Source organism: Podarcis muralis, chromosome 4, assembly GCF_964188315.1.
Source record: "Podarcis muralis chromosome 4, rPodMur119.hap1.1, whole genome shotgun sequence".
Classification (NCBI taxonomy): Eukaryota; Metazoa; Chordata; class Lepidosauria; order Squamata; family Lacertidae; genus Podarcis; species Podarcis muralis.
In genome coordinates this window covers 74,871,979-74,887,713 of record NC_135658.1, presented here as the reverse complement: position 1 = coordinate 74,887,713, position 15,735 = coordinate 74,871,979, and the positions used below count along the sequence as shown (strand labels likewise).

Sequence of the window (15,735 nt, the reverse complement as noted above, 5' to 3'; positions counted from 1 at the left end):
GTGTTAACAAGCTGGCATATAAATGTGTCAGAAAGTTGGCTGGATCTTGTAGGAGTCTGAGCTGCCCAATGATATCTGGAGGATCACAAGTACTCCACCCTCCGTGTATAGGATTACACTACATGAATGTTCAAACAATTAATGTATGTTGCCAGTAATCCATAAAGACCGGGGGGGGGGGGGGAGGTGTTTCCCAGCCGGAACTTAGTGGAACTCAGTTCCAGCACCTCTCAGGTGGGTTCTGGCACCTTTCAGGTGGGCACCATTGACATTCTAAGAGAACTATAAAAAAGAGCACTGCAAAAAACAGTCTTGTAAATTGGAGATAATGTAAATCTACAAGAGAGTAAAGGGGTAGGTGAGAAGATGTGGCTTGCCCAAGGCCTCTTACTAAGATAATGGCAGATGGGAGGTTTGAGCCTCTGTCGTTTGCAGTTTCCCTCAGTCTCTTCTCTGTTGTGTGATGTGCTTCGGTTTTCTACAGACTTCTCTTCATTTTTAGGCTGAAACTGAGTTTCCCCTTTATGCTTAGGGAGTAGAAGAACAAAGAATGAAGGGCAAACTCTTCAAAAGCTTCTGAGAGTTCGTCATTCTCCAGCGATACGTCTGCTCTGCAGGTTGCACAATGATTTGGAAATGACAGTGCCACATACTCCTTTTGCTTCTGGCTATGCCGTGCTAGCGCTGGAATAAGTGGGCTTCAAGCCAACAGACGAAACTCAAATCCTGACTGTTGGCCAAATACAAACCATGTTGAAATGAGATGAGGCTCCGAAATGGGACTGTGGCCACTGCATTAATTTTCATCACATCTTTCCTCAGTTTGTCTTGGTACACAGCATGGCAGAATGGGAAAGGTAAGTGGAATTTTTTTTTCCCTGAAAAGAAATGCATAACTTTGTCTATGACTGGTGTTAATATAATTTAGGGTTGCATGTGTGTTTTTAAGATTGTGTGGACATGTTGTGGGGTGGGGAATCCAGTTTTTGTGATAATACAAACCCCATCATCCAATTAGCCATGAATGGGGCTAATGGGAGTTGGAGTCTAATAGCTGGAGGGCCATAGATTCTCCATCCTTATTTTAGACCAATTTCAGAAATAGTATGCTGACTGTTTCTGTCTGCAAATTTGGTGCTGCATTTGAAGGCTTGAAAAACCCCCCCACACAATGCAGAGCAGACCACATCCAGATTTCTGATAAATCTAACCATAGAAGGAGAGAATGAAGAGTACAGTATTAGTTTGCAGTTTTTTCTCTCTGTGTGGGTCAGTGCACACCTGACATTTGTAGGTCTCCAGCTTTTTTTACTTTCTTTTTAAATACAGTGGTACCTCGCAAGACGAATGCCTCGCAAGACAAAAAACTCGCTAGACGAAAGGGTTTTTTGTTTTTTAAGCTGCTTCGCAAGACGATTTTCCCTATGGGCTTGCTTCGCAAGACGGAAACGTCTTGCAAGTTTGTTTCCTTTTTCTTAACACTGTTAATACAGTTGCGACTTGACTTTGAGGAGCAACTCATAGAACGCGGTGTGGTAGCCTTTTTTTGAGGTTTTTAAAGACTTTGGTGATTTTTGAAGCTTTTCCAAAACTTTCCCGACACCGTGCTTTGCAAGACGAAAAAAATCGCAAGACGACAAAACTCGCGGAACGAATTAATTTTGTCTCGCGAGGCACCACTGTAGAGTGCAATCATAGGAGCCAACTCCTAGGGGCTGAGTTCCCTTTAGGCCCCCTAGAAAATATTTGAGGAGTCTGCCCTCCAAGTTGATGGGCATTGCCACTCATATGGTGTGCATGCACCATATCATTATATTTCATTCAAGTTGGACCCCCGGAGTGGAATGAATTGCTGCTTTTTATTTGATTTATGCTCAGATAGTTCTCTCAACCCTACAAGGAAATAATTTCAAGTTTGTTTAAGTTTGCAACGACCAAGGTATGGTCCTGCACTATTGATCTTGGTTCCACATGGTGGGGAAGGGGGAAGAATCCCAAAGTAACTACAATTCTGAGCTGCAGTAATTATTCAGAGAATTATGTCTGTTTAGTGGTAGGGTACACAAGGCCGATAGACCAATCCACAGTATTCTTTTATGAAAGATACTCACAGTATTCTAATTTTGGTGGTTAGTTGCTGGGAAACTGTTTTAAAATAAGGTTGGGATCCCCTCCACTTTTGTATTTTTTATTTTAAAAACATTTTAAGTAACATTTTAGAAGGGCCAAATAAATTACCGTAGTCCCACATAAAATAGTGCTGGTAAACAAACATTGTGTATGGGGTGTGTGTGTGTGTGTGTGTGTGTGAGAGAGAGAGAGAGAGAGAGAGAGAGAGAATTAGTGCTAATGAATTGATTGACACTCGTAACTGCTCAGTTTCCTCCCCCTTTGGTAGATGTTCCAGTGCTGTTCCCTATGACAGTGCCAGAGGTTGCAGTCATGTTGACCTATTCTACTGTTGCTGATTTGGCAGATTTCAAAGGAAATATAATAGGGTTTTGTTTTATTTGTGTGTGCATTGCAAGCCAGCCATTATTTGTGCTTGTAAAGTTCAGTATAGGGAAGTGGTAGGAAAGATCTCTCTCACACACCTGGGAGAAGCTGTGCCTGCCATAGATCACCATTCTGGGGCCAGTCGACCATTGGTAAAAGGTAGCTTCATGTACGTATGTATTAGAACTGCTGCCTTTGAAACTAAAGGCTGATTTATATATCAGGGGATGTCTTTGAAGATGTGCTTCCTGCTTCTTGCTCTGCCCATTTATCAGTGTTATATCTGTGTTAAGTATTCCTGGGGTCATGTCCCCTTGAGCAGAGCAAAGTTTGCATTGCAAGTAAATCTGTATAGAATTGGACTGAGAGCAGGAAAAACTGCTTTTTGAAGGGGACATGAAAGACTGTAACGTCAATCGGCCAGGTGGAAAATGGCCTGCAAGGCAGGAACAAGTCTTTCAGGACTTACAGACAAGATGGTCTCTTTATAAATAGAGACCATTTGGGAATACCTAAATGCTGCCTCTTGACTGATGTTTTTAGTATATTTGAAAATCTTAAATATTTTCTAGCTTCCACGGTCCATTTCATTCAGTGGTGTTAATTTATTCATGTAGCTTTTAAGCCTTTTATTTGAGTGGCATGTCAGTCTGCCGTCTGCACTTCAGGCCAGGTGATTCTGAATTTTTTTCTAGATGAAACTGAAAACATTTACTATAATCTGTGCAGGTTAAAATTTATTTCGCTTGGAGTTTATTTAGGCAAATCACAAAGTAAACATACCGTATTTTTCGCTCTATAACACGCACCTGACCATAACACGCACATCGTTTTTAGAGGAGGAAAACAAGGAAAAAAATTCTGAATGAAACAGTGGATGTATCATTTTTGTGCTTCATGCTGTGGCCACAGACATGTGATCTGATGGTGAATTTGGGGTAGCTCAATGCAAAGATCCTGAGGATCCATGTGGATCCATGCTTTTTAACCACGTTTTTGCACCATTGCAGCCGCAGGCAACAGTGGGTGTGTGATTTTTGGGGGGCAGGCTGCTATGTGATCTGATGGTGAATTTGGGGTGGCCCAATGCAAAGATCCTGAGGATCCATGTGGATCCATGCTTTTTAACCACATTTTTGCACCATTGCAGCCCCAGGCAATAGTGGGTGTGTGATTTTTGGGGGGCAGGCTGCTATGTGATCTGATGGTGAATTTGGGGTGGCCCAATGCAAAGATCCTGAGGATCCATGTGGATCCATGCTTTTTAACCACGTTTTTGCACCATTGCAGCCCCAGGCAACAGTGGGTGTGTGATTTTTGGGGGGCAGGCTGCTATGTGATCTGATGGTGAATTTGGGGTGGCCCAATGCAAAGATCCTGAGGATCCATGTGGATCCATGCTTTTTAACCACGTTTTTGCACCATTGCAGCCCCAGGCAACAGTGGGTGTGTGATTTTAGGGGGGCAGGCTGCTATGTGATCTGATGGTGAATTTGGGGTGGCCCAATGCAAAGATCCTGAGGATCCATGTGGATCCATGCTTTGTAACTACATTTTAAGTGGGGAGTGAAGGAAAAACACAGAAGGGACAAGAGAGCGGTGTGCAGAGAAGCAGCTGGCTAAGAAAGCAGGAGAGGGATTTTACGGGAGGGAAGAAAGAAAGGCAAAAGTTTCCACAAACCGAAGCCAGCTTTCTCTCTCCTCCTGCATGTTTTCTGGCTGCCTGCGAGGCGCACGGAGAGGAATTAGAAGGAAAGACCTCTGCTTTCCCCTCTGCTTGCCTGGAGGGGAGGGGATTTGCCTGCTCTTTGTTCCGTTTGAGCAAACACAGCAACGAAACAGAGGAGGGTGGGCAGTAAGACCCTGAGGCAGAATGCAGGAAAGCAACCACTTCCTCTTTTCAGGTTTCCCTCTCGGACACAACGCACGATTGATTTTTGCTGATTTTTGTTCCTGCGCTCCCCTAATCGGCTCCAGGGACCCCCCACATTCGCTCCATAACACGCACAGACATTTCCCCTTCCTTTTTAGGAGAAAAAATCTGCGTGTAATAGAGAGAAAAATACGGTAGTTAATAAGAGAGGGCATGCTTCACTGAAAACTCTTGCTCATTCTCTAGAGACTATTTAATAGCGCATTTACACACTTCTGTTTTAGCAGGATTTGCCTGCTTCTGACTTTCATCTCTTTAGTCAAAGAGCTATTTTCCTCTCCTTATTATAAACCTTGCAACATTTGTATCTCTTAGCATTGCTTCTTCCAAGAGGCAACTACTTATATGTATCTTGCATGCCTAAATGTGCAGTATGTATGAGTGTGATATTTGTATCCCATGCTGCATGCAAAACAGATGGCCTAAATAGCCTGTTACTTTAAGATCTGACAAAGTGCAGCAGGTTAATTCAGCTAATGAAAGTTGTGTTTCTTACACTTAACAATATCACCCACAGGGCATAAAATGACCATAGGTTCACAAGTGATTGATTATGACCATACGGTTATTTGCAACTCAGTTTTAAAGTTGGGTGCCTTGTTAGTCTTTTTCCATAACTTAGGCTCGTGTCAATGCTTAATTGTTTTTAGGCCGGTAATTTATTGCGGAATACTGTCAGGTGTGTGTGCAGGAGCCAGGCCCTGTGACCAATAGGACTTTGCAGGACTGGGGCCTTCCTAAGTTTGTTCTGAAGAGGCAAGGCGCAGCCTCACAGGTGAGGCCGATTGGTAACTCACAGCACCTGGTGACAAGAGCTGGGAAGGGATATAAGGTCAGCATTTCCCTTCGGCTCTTCGCCACAGCAACACACTTCCTGCCTTGCTGCGTTTGACTTCTTGCCTCCTGATCCTTGAACCTCGGCTTCTTGACTCCCTGCTTCTTGATCCTTGGACCCTTGACTTCATGACTCCTTGCTTCCTGACCCTCGGACCCTTGGCTTCTTGACTTCCGGCTCTCTGACCCTTTGACTCTTGGCTTCCTGACTCCTGGCTTCTGGACCCCCGTTCCTGCTCCCACCCCATTATCTTGCCCCCAGTCCTGACGTCCCCTGCCGGGACTTCGATCACCCGTGAATCAGAACGTGACAAATACAGTGGTACCTCTGGTTACAGACGCTTCGGGTTACGCATTTTCAGATTGCGGACTGCAGGAAACCCGGAAGTACCGGAAAGGGTTACTTCCGGGTTCCGCTGCTTGCGCATGTGCAGAAGCGCGTGTGTAGATGCGGCGCTGCAGGTTACAAATGCTGCAGGTTGCAGGCTTGTCTCCGTCACGGATTACGTCCACAATCTGAGGTTCCACTGTAATTCTGTCAACAAGCAGGAGTACAATAGATGCGAAATTGCATTTAAAATGAAAGCCATCCTTTCGGTGTAGTACACCAGGCTACCCCACTCTGAGCTTAGTTCTGGTTTCAGGTTTTAAAGGCCTTTTTTGGTGGTGTTTTTTTTTAACTATGTAGAAATTGTGTTTACGAAGTTGTTTCCATAGCTGCATCTATACACATAATTTAGATGCTGAAAGCCCTGTTCCTGTTGCTGCTCTTTCTAGGGCAATATACATATCTTTTAAAATCTTTGGCACTTATCCACTACAGCAGTTATATGTGTCAAGCAGCAACACACCAGTGCTTATGTGGACCTTTTAAAACTGGAAATGGAACAGACCCCTGTGTTGGCCAAATAACACCAGTGGTAATTGGTTCCTTACACCCAGTATTGTTAACTGCTATGCCTATGAGCACTCTATAGGGCCCATTATATATCCCAGCTTCTCTCTGTCTGCTTAAATTTTGGTCACCTGGGTTGTGCTCTTCCTGGAAATGGTAAATGATGTGAGCCCTCTTCAGTTGTTTGCTTCTCCCTATATGATTGCCATCACTTGAGGGGTAACCGCTTGTAGTCCCTGCCCTCCCCTCTACAACACCCTCGTCACCATCTTCATTGTCACCCAGTGCTGGGAAATGAACTATGGCAGTGGGGAGGATCTGCTATGCTACACCAGGGGTCAGCAAACTTTTTCAGTAGGGGGCTGATCCACTGTCCCTCAGACCTTGTGGGGGGCCAGACTATATTTTGAAAAAGGAAAAAAAAAAGAATTCCTGTGCCCCACAAATAACCCAGAGATGAATTTTAAATAAAAGCACACATTCAACTCATGTAAAAACATGCTGATTCCCAGACCGTCCGTGGGCCAGAATGAGAAGGCGATTGGGCCAGATCCAGCCCCTGGGCCTTAGTTTGCCTACCCATGTTCTATATCACACAGATAGCTTCCGTGAGTAGAGAAGACGTGTTGCAAAAGTTGCCTTTCCAACATTGGGGAAGATGATAAAGGCATGTGGCTAATGCGTGTGTCTCTTCAGAGGCTCTTGTGTTCTGTCATATCCTGCCTCAAAGTACAGTTGGCTGCTTCCTCCTTAGCCCATTGTGTTCACCATTTTAAAAGACGTTGCTGATGCAAGCAGTCATTGAGCAATGAATGCTGGAGGAAAGGATCTGGGGGACTCCTTTGGTGAAAAGCCACATCTGGTTTCCAGTGTGTCATTTGATGCACTATATACATACACACACACACACACCTTCTAAGATGATATACTGTGCATATCTGTTGACCATTCAGATGCTACTTGTATTTGTAAGCTGACTTTGTAGGCTCTACACTTTGGCCTTAATTATTCATGTTCCTCCTGAGACAGTGTCCCAAACCCCTCATTCTTCTGGCATATACAGAGGACTCAAGGGAGAGGAGGCGGCCATGTCTCACCTGTTTCCAGGCTTTGGGGATGTCAGAAGTAGTTGTCGACTACCTCCCAGAACTCAATATGGTGCAAGACTGACACCCCACTCTATGAACTATTTGTGTGTGCAGGATAACTCAGTGGGAGGGCTAGGGCCCTTTTCACTATGCATATGTGTCACTTCCTGAGCTTGAGGGCAAGAGGCTTCTGGAAGGAGTTTTGATTTGCTTCTGGCAGCCACATTTATGGACCCTTTTGATCTGACTAACAAACAACAAATCAGCTTATTGGGGACCATGGTCTAAGTACACACACACATACATACATGTGATGTGTATAGTCAGCTAAGAAATGGTTGAGTGTGCATATTCTACCTTTGGCTCATGGCTGTCAACCTTCCCTTTTTTTAATGGGAAATTCCCTTATTCCAGCGCCATTTCCCGCTGCTATCCCGGATTGTTAGATATCCCGTAGAGTGTCCTCGGGACAGGTGAGGCTGCTGATCCCTTATTTTCAAATCTGAAAGTTGACAGCTATGCTTTGGCTAAGATGCTTTGATACCTTGAAATGGTCACAGACATTATCTGAAGAGAATTTGTCACAATAAGAGATGAGGAAAAGGGTAGCTATGGTGACGGTAGTGGCAGCTCAGTTTGGCAGAAGGGGAGAAATTGCATCACAGTGGAGGGACAGGAGAGGCTAGGAGGCAGGAAGAGTGAAGCAGAAGAGAATAAGCAGATATATTGGGATGTGGAGGCAGCCTGAGTTTGGCAAGAGGTCCCATGGCTGGATGACTGTTTAGAGAAGCTTCTGCTGTTTGCTATGGTACCAGAGATGATATATTGGGGAAACAATTTAGAGAAGGAAGAGACAACGTGATGGAGAATCCTGCAGCATGGCAGCATGTGGTGTGCCGCCTTCTGTTCTTTCTCTTCCTGTGCCCAGGGTTTTCATAGGCATCAGGCTTCTTTCATCTGGAGCATGTGATCCTATCTTTAGTATTCTATAGGTTTCTGGAGCAAATAACCACAGCAGGGTTTCCCAAACTTGGGTCTCCCATCTGTTGTTGGACTACAGCACCCATCATCCCTAGCTAGCAGAACCAGTGGTCAGGGATGATGGGAATTGTAGTCCAAAAACAGTTGGAGACCCAAGTTTGGGAAACTGCTCCTAAGTATCGCAATTACTTTTTTTTAATTAACAATTTCAACATAACAAAATATCAAAACATCTCATATTCATTACTTCCCCCCTTCCCCCACCTCCCCATCAAACCCTCTCCCCCCCCCAGACTTCCCTCAGCTCCTCTTTCTAATTTCTCAACTTATATTGTTTTCTGTAGAATTGTATATATCCTTATACTATCTATCTACTATGTTAACGATCAGTAAATCTGTGTTTGTTTATTCAAAACCTGCCAAGGAGTCCGATTCATTTTGTGGTCTTTTCAAGTAATTTGTAAAAAGTTCCCATTCTTCTAAGTATCACAATTACTAATGCAATAATATGAATTCACCCACTGTCATCCAGGAACACTCACAGTTGCTCCGCCACTCCTGTCTTTCTGGAGAATCAGTTTTTACGCTGCAAATGTGCATTTGTTTCACATATCATCCTTCCGATGTATGCTTCTGTTGTGTTTTGTATCAAACCTTGGTTAGTGAGGAGAGAGCTTAACTGTGAATCCTGGTTCAGATGACACACCAAGCCAAAATTTTGCTAATGCAGTGCAGCAGTGAAAAGGAGCAAAGTGGTTGTGAGAGCTCCTTTCTATCTGTGAGAGCCCATCCATTTGCATTGTCTCACAAAGCCATAGTTTGGCTTACCACACCATGCAAACATTTTCATGTGTGTGTAATTGAAATACTTTTTAAGGAATATTAGCTGGTTAAGATTTTGAAGCCATTTGAAAATGCAATCCAAAGCTTGATAGCTTGATGTAAGTAAAACACATTCCATGTGCAAACCGATTGAGAGAATAGTGGTTACTAATTAGGTGAGAAATGTTACTGGTGACAGATGGCTCTGTGTAAATTAAATGAACTGTACTACCTGATTAGAGTTTCATCTGGAGGATAATTGCATTGTCGTCTTATCGTTCTCTTCTCCGCAGTTTTTTCAGGTCAAAACGTCTCTTCAGTGCAGTGATACATTATATGTAATGATGGTCCTGTAAGTCCCAAATTAGAGCTTGAGATATCCTGATGCAAAATTATTTACCACTAAAGCCTGTGGCCCAAATCCCATTTTAACACTATGCAATGGCTTTCAAATAAAATAGGATTGATGTGGCAAACCCCTGCATGTGCATTGCAAGAACCAAAACTGAAAAACCGAGTTAGCTTCTGCAAAGTACTTGCTTTAAAACATTAATCTTTGGAAAAGTTTATAACTAGTCAAAACTTTGTATTCAAGTCAGCTGTCTATCACAAACATTGTAAGAGCTGACATGGCTGTCTTTGCAATTTGATATTACATACCGTATTTTTTGCTCTATAAGACGCACCAGACCACAAGACGCACCTAGTTTTTGGAGGAGGAAAACAAGAAAAAAAATATTCTGAATCTCAGAAGCCAGAACAGCAAGAGGGATCACTGTGAAGCGAAAGCAGCAATCCCTCTTGCTGTTCTGGCTTCTGGGATAGCTGCGCAGCCTGCATTCGCTCCATAAGATGCACACACATTTCCCCTTACTTTTTAGGAGGGAAAAAGTGAGTCTTATAGAGCAAAAAATACGGTAAATTGTATAACTCAGGGGGCTCAGTTGTTGGTCATTTAGCGGGCAGGGGACATATACTCAAAGTTGCAGCCATTCTGTAATAGCCCAAGTGTTTGGGTAATGCTGATACAGGCAGGTCTAGTACTTCTGTAGAACGTGGTTATTAATGTCTTATTGTTTGATGACCACCTATATCTCAAGTCTCAATGGATTGTATACTGTACTCCAACGTGCCATAATTTTATTACTTGTATATTGTGTATACAAGTTTGTGATATATTTTTAAAAAATAGTAATATGAGATGCAGTAGAATATGTGGGTGTAAGAGCACCTATTTTTGACTACAGGATCCAGCTGCACCACTGCTGTGGAGGTGTGCAACTGTTCCAGGACCTTTCCTAGTATCAGCGTCAAGTAGACCAGTCAGTAGTTGCCTCTGTCCTTCCCCCATCTTTTGAAGATGGGGACCTCACTTGTTCTCTTAAGAATTCTTTAAGACTGTAGACAGAGGCTCTGAGATTACATCTGCAAATTCCTTTAGTTCTTTTGGATGCAGCTCACTGGGCCCTGGAGATTTGAATTGGTCTAAAGTAGCAAAGTGTTCCCATACCACCTCCTTTCCTATCTTGGGCTGGGGCTCCCTCTCTGCATAACTTATTAAAATATTGGTAGGTTTGGCACTGTTCTCCTTTTGGGGGGAAGACAGCTCAAGCTGTATAATCTGCATGGCTGCCTTCCTGTTTATTGCACAGTCACCTTCCTGGTGATAGAACAAGGTCCCATGTGTGGATGGGATGATCCTGGTTCCTTCCTTTGTTTCCCCCCAAATAAACTTCCCATGCTTAAAAGGCACATTGCAGCACAATTCCAGGAAGGTGACTCTACAATGACTGTAAGGCTACTGTCCAATAGAGCTACATTGTGTTCCAGCTTAATTTTTCTGTTAGATTAGTGGTGGGGAACCGGTACACTCCAAATATTGTTGGACTCCAACTCCCATCAGCTCCAGTGAGCCCAGCAGTGCTTTTTTTTAAAGGGAGGTACTCAAGGGTACGCAGAACCAGACCTCTTTCTCTAGGAAAAAAGCACTAGAGCCTAGCCAATGTTCAAGGTGGATGGACAACTCAAGGAGTCCAGCAACATTTGGAGGGCACAGAATCCTCAAACCTGATCTAAACTACCTTCATCACACCCACTTCCCTGCCCTTCTGAATGCTCATCCTTTTCAAATAGTGCTTTCACACTAGACCATAATCCCTTGCAGCTTTGTTTAGACTGAAGCCCTAGTGTGAAACTGACATGTTTAAATTTCTCACATTTTTTGAGGCATTCATGTAATATAATGATCCAGTAACTGTCTGGTATTGCTCCATCTTGTCAGAACTTAGAAGGTCCAACTTCTTGAGAAGAACAGTCTTACAGTATCCGTAGGAATAAATTCCCTTAGAAGTATTCTTCTTCTCCCTGGCCTAAGGGATATCAGGCAGATGAAAAGGGCACTAGACTCACCTTCATCATTACGTTTCTGGTGGGTGTTCTCTTATTACCCTATTTGTTTTAATTGCTTTTGTAGTTAATTGGCACTAAAACGCTTCTCTCTCTTAACCCCCCCCCCAAACCATTTGCACAATAGTTCTTAAATGAGAGAAAAATTGCACTAATGAAATAAATATTTGGGGTTCTTTTATTTTCTTTTTTTAAAATCCTGCTGCTTTTCTGGCCATTGCAATTTTAGCAACTCCTCCCCTAGTCAACATATCTTACCCAAACCAAAACATCAATTTTGCTTGATCACTGTTTAAAATAAATCTTGAAAACTTAAGCAAAAAAAGTTTTTTAAAAGTTTTTTAAAATGAACAGCACCTCCCTCTCGCCCATGTCATGCCCACAGATATAAATGGAACATAGGAGGGGAAAGTGACACCCCCCAAAAAAAATTTCAACCATGGAAAATCAAAGCAATTCTGCTGGAGGTTGCAATGCAATAGCAATTAGTAGATAGGAGCCTTCTGTCTAGAAGCATTAAAGATAAGGCTGGGTGTAGGTAGATCACTCCCTTTTTTTCTACTGCTGGAAAGAATGGGTTAATTACAACCGTAAGAATGACTGTTCTAGTTGAAAAGGTGATCTAAAATTTTATACAAGATATGGATGATGTATGCACTCAGATTGTATTTGTCTAGTTACCATGCTGAATAGAGCCTATTCATTTTATTGACTTCAGTCTCCAATATTTTCCACTGCAGAAGCAGCAGCATATCTGGAAATTCATTGTGATCCCTGCTGAATGCAGGAATGTTGTTGATGATGATTTTATCTTCTTGTTGGGACCACTGGCAAAATCTGTTTTCATGTACTATACATCCCCAGTGCCAAAATGCAAAACAAATAGCCAGGTTTTGATCAAAGAAGCAGTGCTGTAAATTAGCTTGCTGATCTCACCTGGAACTTTCAGTAAATATCTTTAGGCACCAGGCAAAAATGTTCCTCTATAACCAGGCCTTTTGGCTGGTTAAACATGCTGTGTTTGTAGGAGAGGGGGTCATTGGTTTGTTTTTGTTTTATTTATTATGTATTTTCTGTTCTCATTTTGGATTTTTATGTTGTGAACTGCCCTGTGATCTTTGGGTGAAGGGAACTATACAAATTTAATAAATAATAACAGCAGCAACATATAAGAAACAAATCCTCAAAACAAAACTGTAGTAAAGGACTTATCTTTCCATCCAGATCATGGACTTAATTATCCTTATTGTTAGAAACCAATGCACAGAGAACCATATGCTTGCCTCATTTGACCTTCATTTGGGGCTGATCCCCCCCCCCCCCCGTGCTAAAGTCTGAACCTCTAGCTCATAATTGACAAGAACAAGATTTTTAGTGTTCAAAACTCTATTCAGGTGCAGTTTGATGTAGGAAGTGGATGTTGCTAACACCACGTTTTTAATTGTTCCGATCTTTGCTTTTTCTGGCAACTTTCCTTTCCTTCCGCCAGCTTTTAAAATGAAGCAGTGGTTTATTTTGGTTATGGCCATGTGTTTGGGTTTCTGTGAATATCCAAGAACATCAATTGTGTCTAAAACAAGAATATCTTTGTGTTAGCAGAGTTCACCCAACTTTGAACTTGCCCCTGAAAATCTGCAGGCTTTCAAAGTACGTGTTTCTGGTTGAAATGCATGTCTAATTGTCTCTGTTCATTTGTTTGGATGCTTAACTCTTCCAAGCTGTTATACTCCTTTATTTTTATATTCATCTCACAGCCATGTTCATACAGGGACTGTTGCATCACATTGGAGCAACTTGTTTCTCGTTAACAGTCTTGGTGCGGCAGGTTGACTTATTCCCTTCGCCATCTCATTTATTCCTAGCTGCCTTTGTCTCTTCCAGTCACATCCTTGCAGGAAGATTATTCTGTAGCCAGATGTGTTAAATTAAAGCAACTGAATGCTGGCTTTTACTAGTCAGTAGAGATGTGACTTCGTCTGTTTTTCCACATTATATCCGACATTGATTCATAGGAATTATTCCCCAGGCTAACAGTTAATCAGAAGTCCTGTCTGTGCATTGGTCTCTGAGATAAAATGCCCTGTCTCAGAAAGTCCCTCTGGCATTCTGCTATGCCCCTTCTCTTAAAGACAAAAGCACATGGTTAAGCTCTTACACTGTGTTTTCATAGACGTTTTAATGTTGGTGTGACTCCCAATGCACCTGTGTCTTTCAAGTGTAATATGAGAAACAATCCCTATTATTATTCCTTGGTGAATGGGGGAATAGATTGACTTGATGGATTATTTAATAGTTTAGAAGAAATTACCTAAGTGTGTAAAGTTTAGAGAGCTTTATTTAACAAATCTGGTTGATTGGTTTGAGGGGTTTTGGGGGGGGGGTTAATCTCCCCCCCCCAAAAAACCCAACATTAAAGGGCTTTGGGGAACTGAATGCTTCTAACAGATAATGCGTTCACAGTTTAATAAACCTGCAAAACGAAATCTAATTAAATTTGACTTTTGGCCATGTTTTTCACACCAGCCAAAGCTCTCAACCCACTTGCAGAATGGACCTGCCCATGCAATGGGATTTCCTCTTTTCCCTACCCACCAGTTTACAGCATCCCAGACCCACTTTTGTGCATTGGGGGACCTCTTGGAGTACATTTTTGAGGCACAGACTAGAAGAAAGGGGAAGTCCTATTGTTTCCACTCATGAAGTGTTGGGTATTGCCCTAACATCTGTACAGAATTATCTAGATATATTCCTTTCTTTCTTTGCATTTTCAGTTTACAGTGCAGCCCCGTACTTCTTTATTCACAAGTATGTCCCATGAAATTTAGTGGGGCTTATTCTCATGTAAGTGGGCAGTGTTAGAAATTAGCCCATCACCAGGTGTGTTTTGTGACTGGCGCGGGTCCAATCGCAATCACATGGAGATCTCTGGATGCCCGGTTGATGACCAGGAAAAGCAAAATGTCACTTAGAGAAGGATCTGAAATATTTGTTTTATTCTGGGTTGTTCTGTTTGATGTTTTAATGTGTTGTAAACCACTTTGAGACTTGTTATAGCGGTATAGAAATGAAATCATCATCAACAGCAACAATAAATCCCATTGTGGGGGGATATGGGGTCTAGACATTCCATTGTGGCAACTGCAACCCAGGTTTATGGTCCCATTTGGCGATTAGCTTATATATCTGCTCATCTTACAATTAAAATGGGTATAGGATTCCAGCTGCACACTACTTTTCCAGTTTAAATAGCTTGTAGAACTTTTCTTTCCTCTCCCTGTTATCTCCCTGATTGATAGTATAGGAGTATTTGTTCTGTGTTTGGTTGTTGTTGTTTTTTTGCTTTGGTGGGACTGCTTACTCTACAGAAATTATTCACCCATGTCATGCACTCTGAATGTTGCAGGGGCAAGATAACATTAACTGTTGTGTTTTGACCTTCTCATGTGCTGCTATCGTTTGTGGCTTATATCTAAGGCCTTGCCTTCCTGCTATCCTTTTTCTTACAAAACCATTAGTGTAGAACCAGCATAGAAAATAGTTGCAGATGGTAAAGCGGCTCAGATTCAGAACTGATAAAAAAAAAAAAAAGATAATTGCTTAGTGTTAAACTGATACCAAAGTAAATGAACCTCTCTCGAGAGGGCAGTCTGCAGCTGGAGTGCTTCTGTCCTGTTGTCACTTTGCAGGAGTGTTTGGAGAAAACCCTTGAAGGGTCTTAAGGTCAGGTGGGTATGTATGCAGTGAGATGGACTTCCATGTACCCAAGTTTCTGAACTATCATCTTGAATTGGGCCCATAAATGGAGTGGGAGCCAACAAATGGCTAATTACTGTCCTGATGTGATTATGCCACCTGTTGGGCAGACGTTTAGCCATATTCTGGTAATTTCCAGACTAGTTTTAAAGTCAGTAGTTCATTTGGGAGACTACTAGGGTGTAGATCAATGAAGCAAGACTCTTGCTATCCAGGTAGAATTGCAGCCAGGTCTCAGTGTCCTGGGAGTCACGGGCTACTTTCCCCCTCTAGTTATAAAGATGGACCGGTATCGATCTTTGGGGTAGAGCAACCCCCATGCAAACAGGTTGAACACTAGTTATCTGGACATATGGACCACCTGTTGACTATATCTTATCTGAGTTGAGTGTCTGCTCACTGACTCTCAGTCAGCCAGTTATACTCAGCACAGAAACATAGGCCGGGATTCAACTAACCCAGCATGCTAGCAAACGTCAGCACAAGGGCTCCCATTAGTGCAATGGGGTTTGCACCCTCTATTCCTG

General features: G+C 42.6%; 1 protein-coding gene across 5 annotated transcripts in view; it reads left to right on the top strand.

Moving 5' to 3' along the window:
• The window catches only part of MGAT4A (alpha-1,3-mannosyl-glycoprotein 4-beta-N-acetylglucosaminyltransferase A), a 53,358-nt gene that overhangs the window by 2,408 nt on the left and 35,215 nt on the right, over positions 1 to 15,735 (top strand). For all 5 annotated transcript variants that reach the window (XM_077927585.1, XM_077927584.1, XM_077927581.1 and 2 more), the window contains exon 2: positions 533 to 857. In XM_077927585.1, the coding sequence (XP_077783711.1) occupies positions 764 to 857 (94 nt within the window). In that variant the 5' untranslated portion in view covers positions 533 to 763. The remainder of the gene's footprint in view (positions 1 to 532; positions 858 to 15,735) is intronic.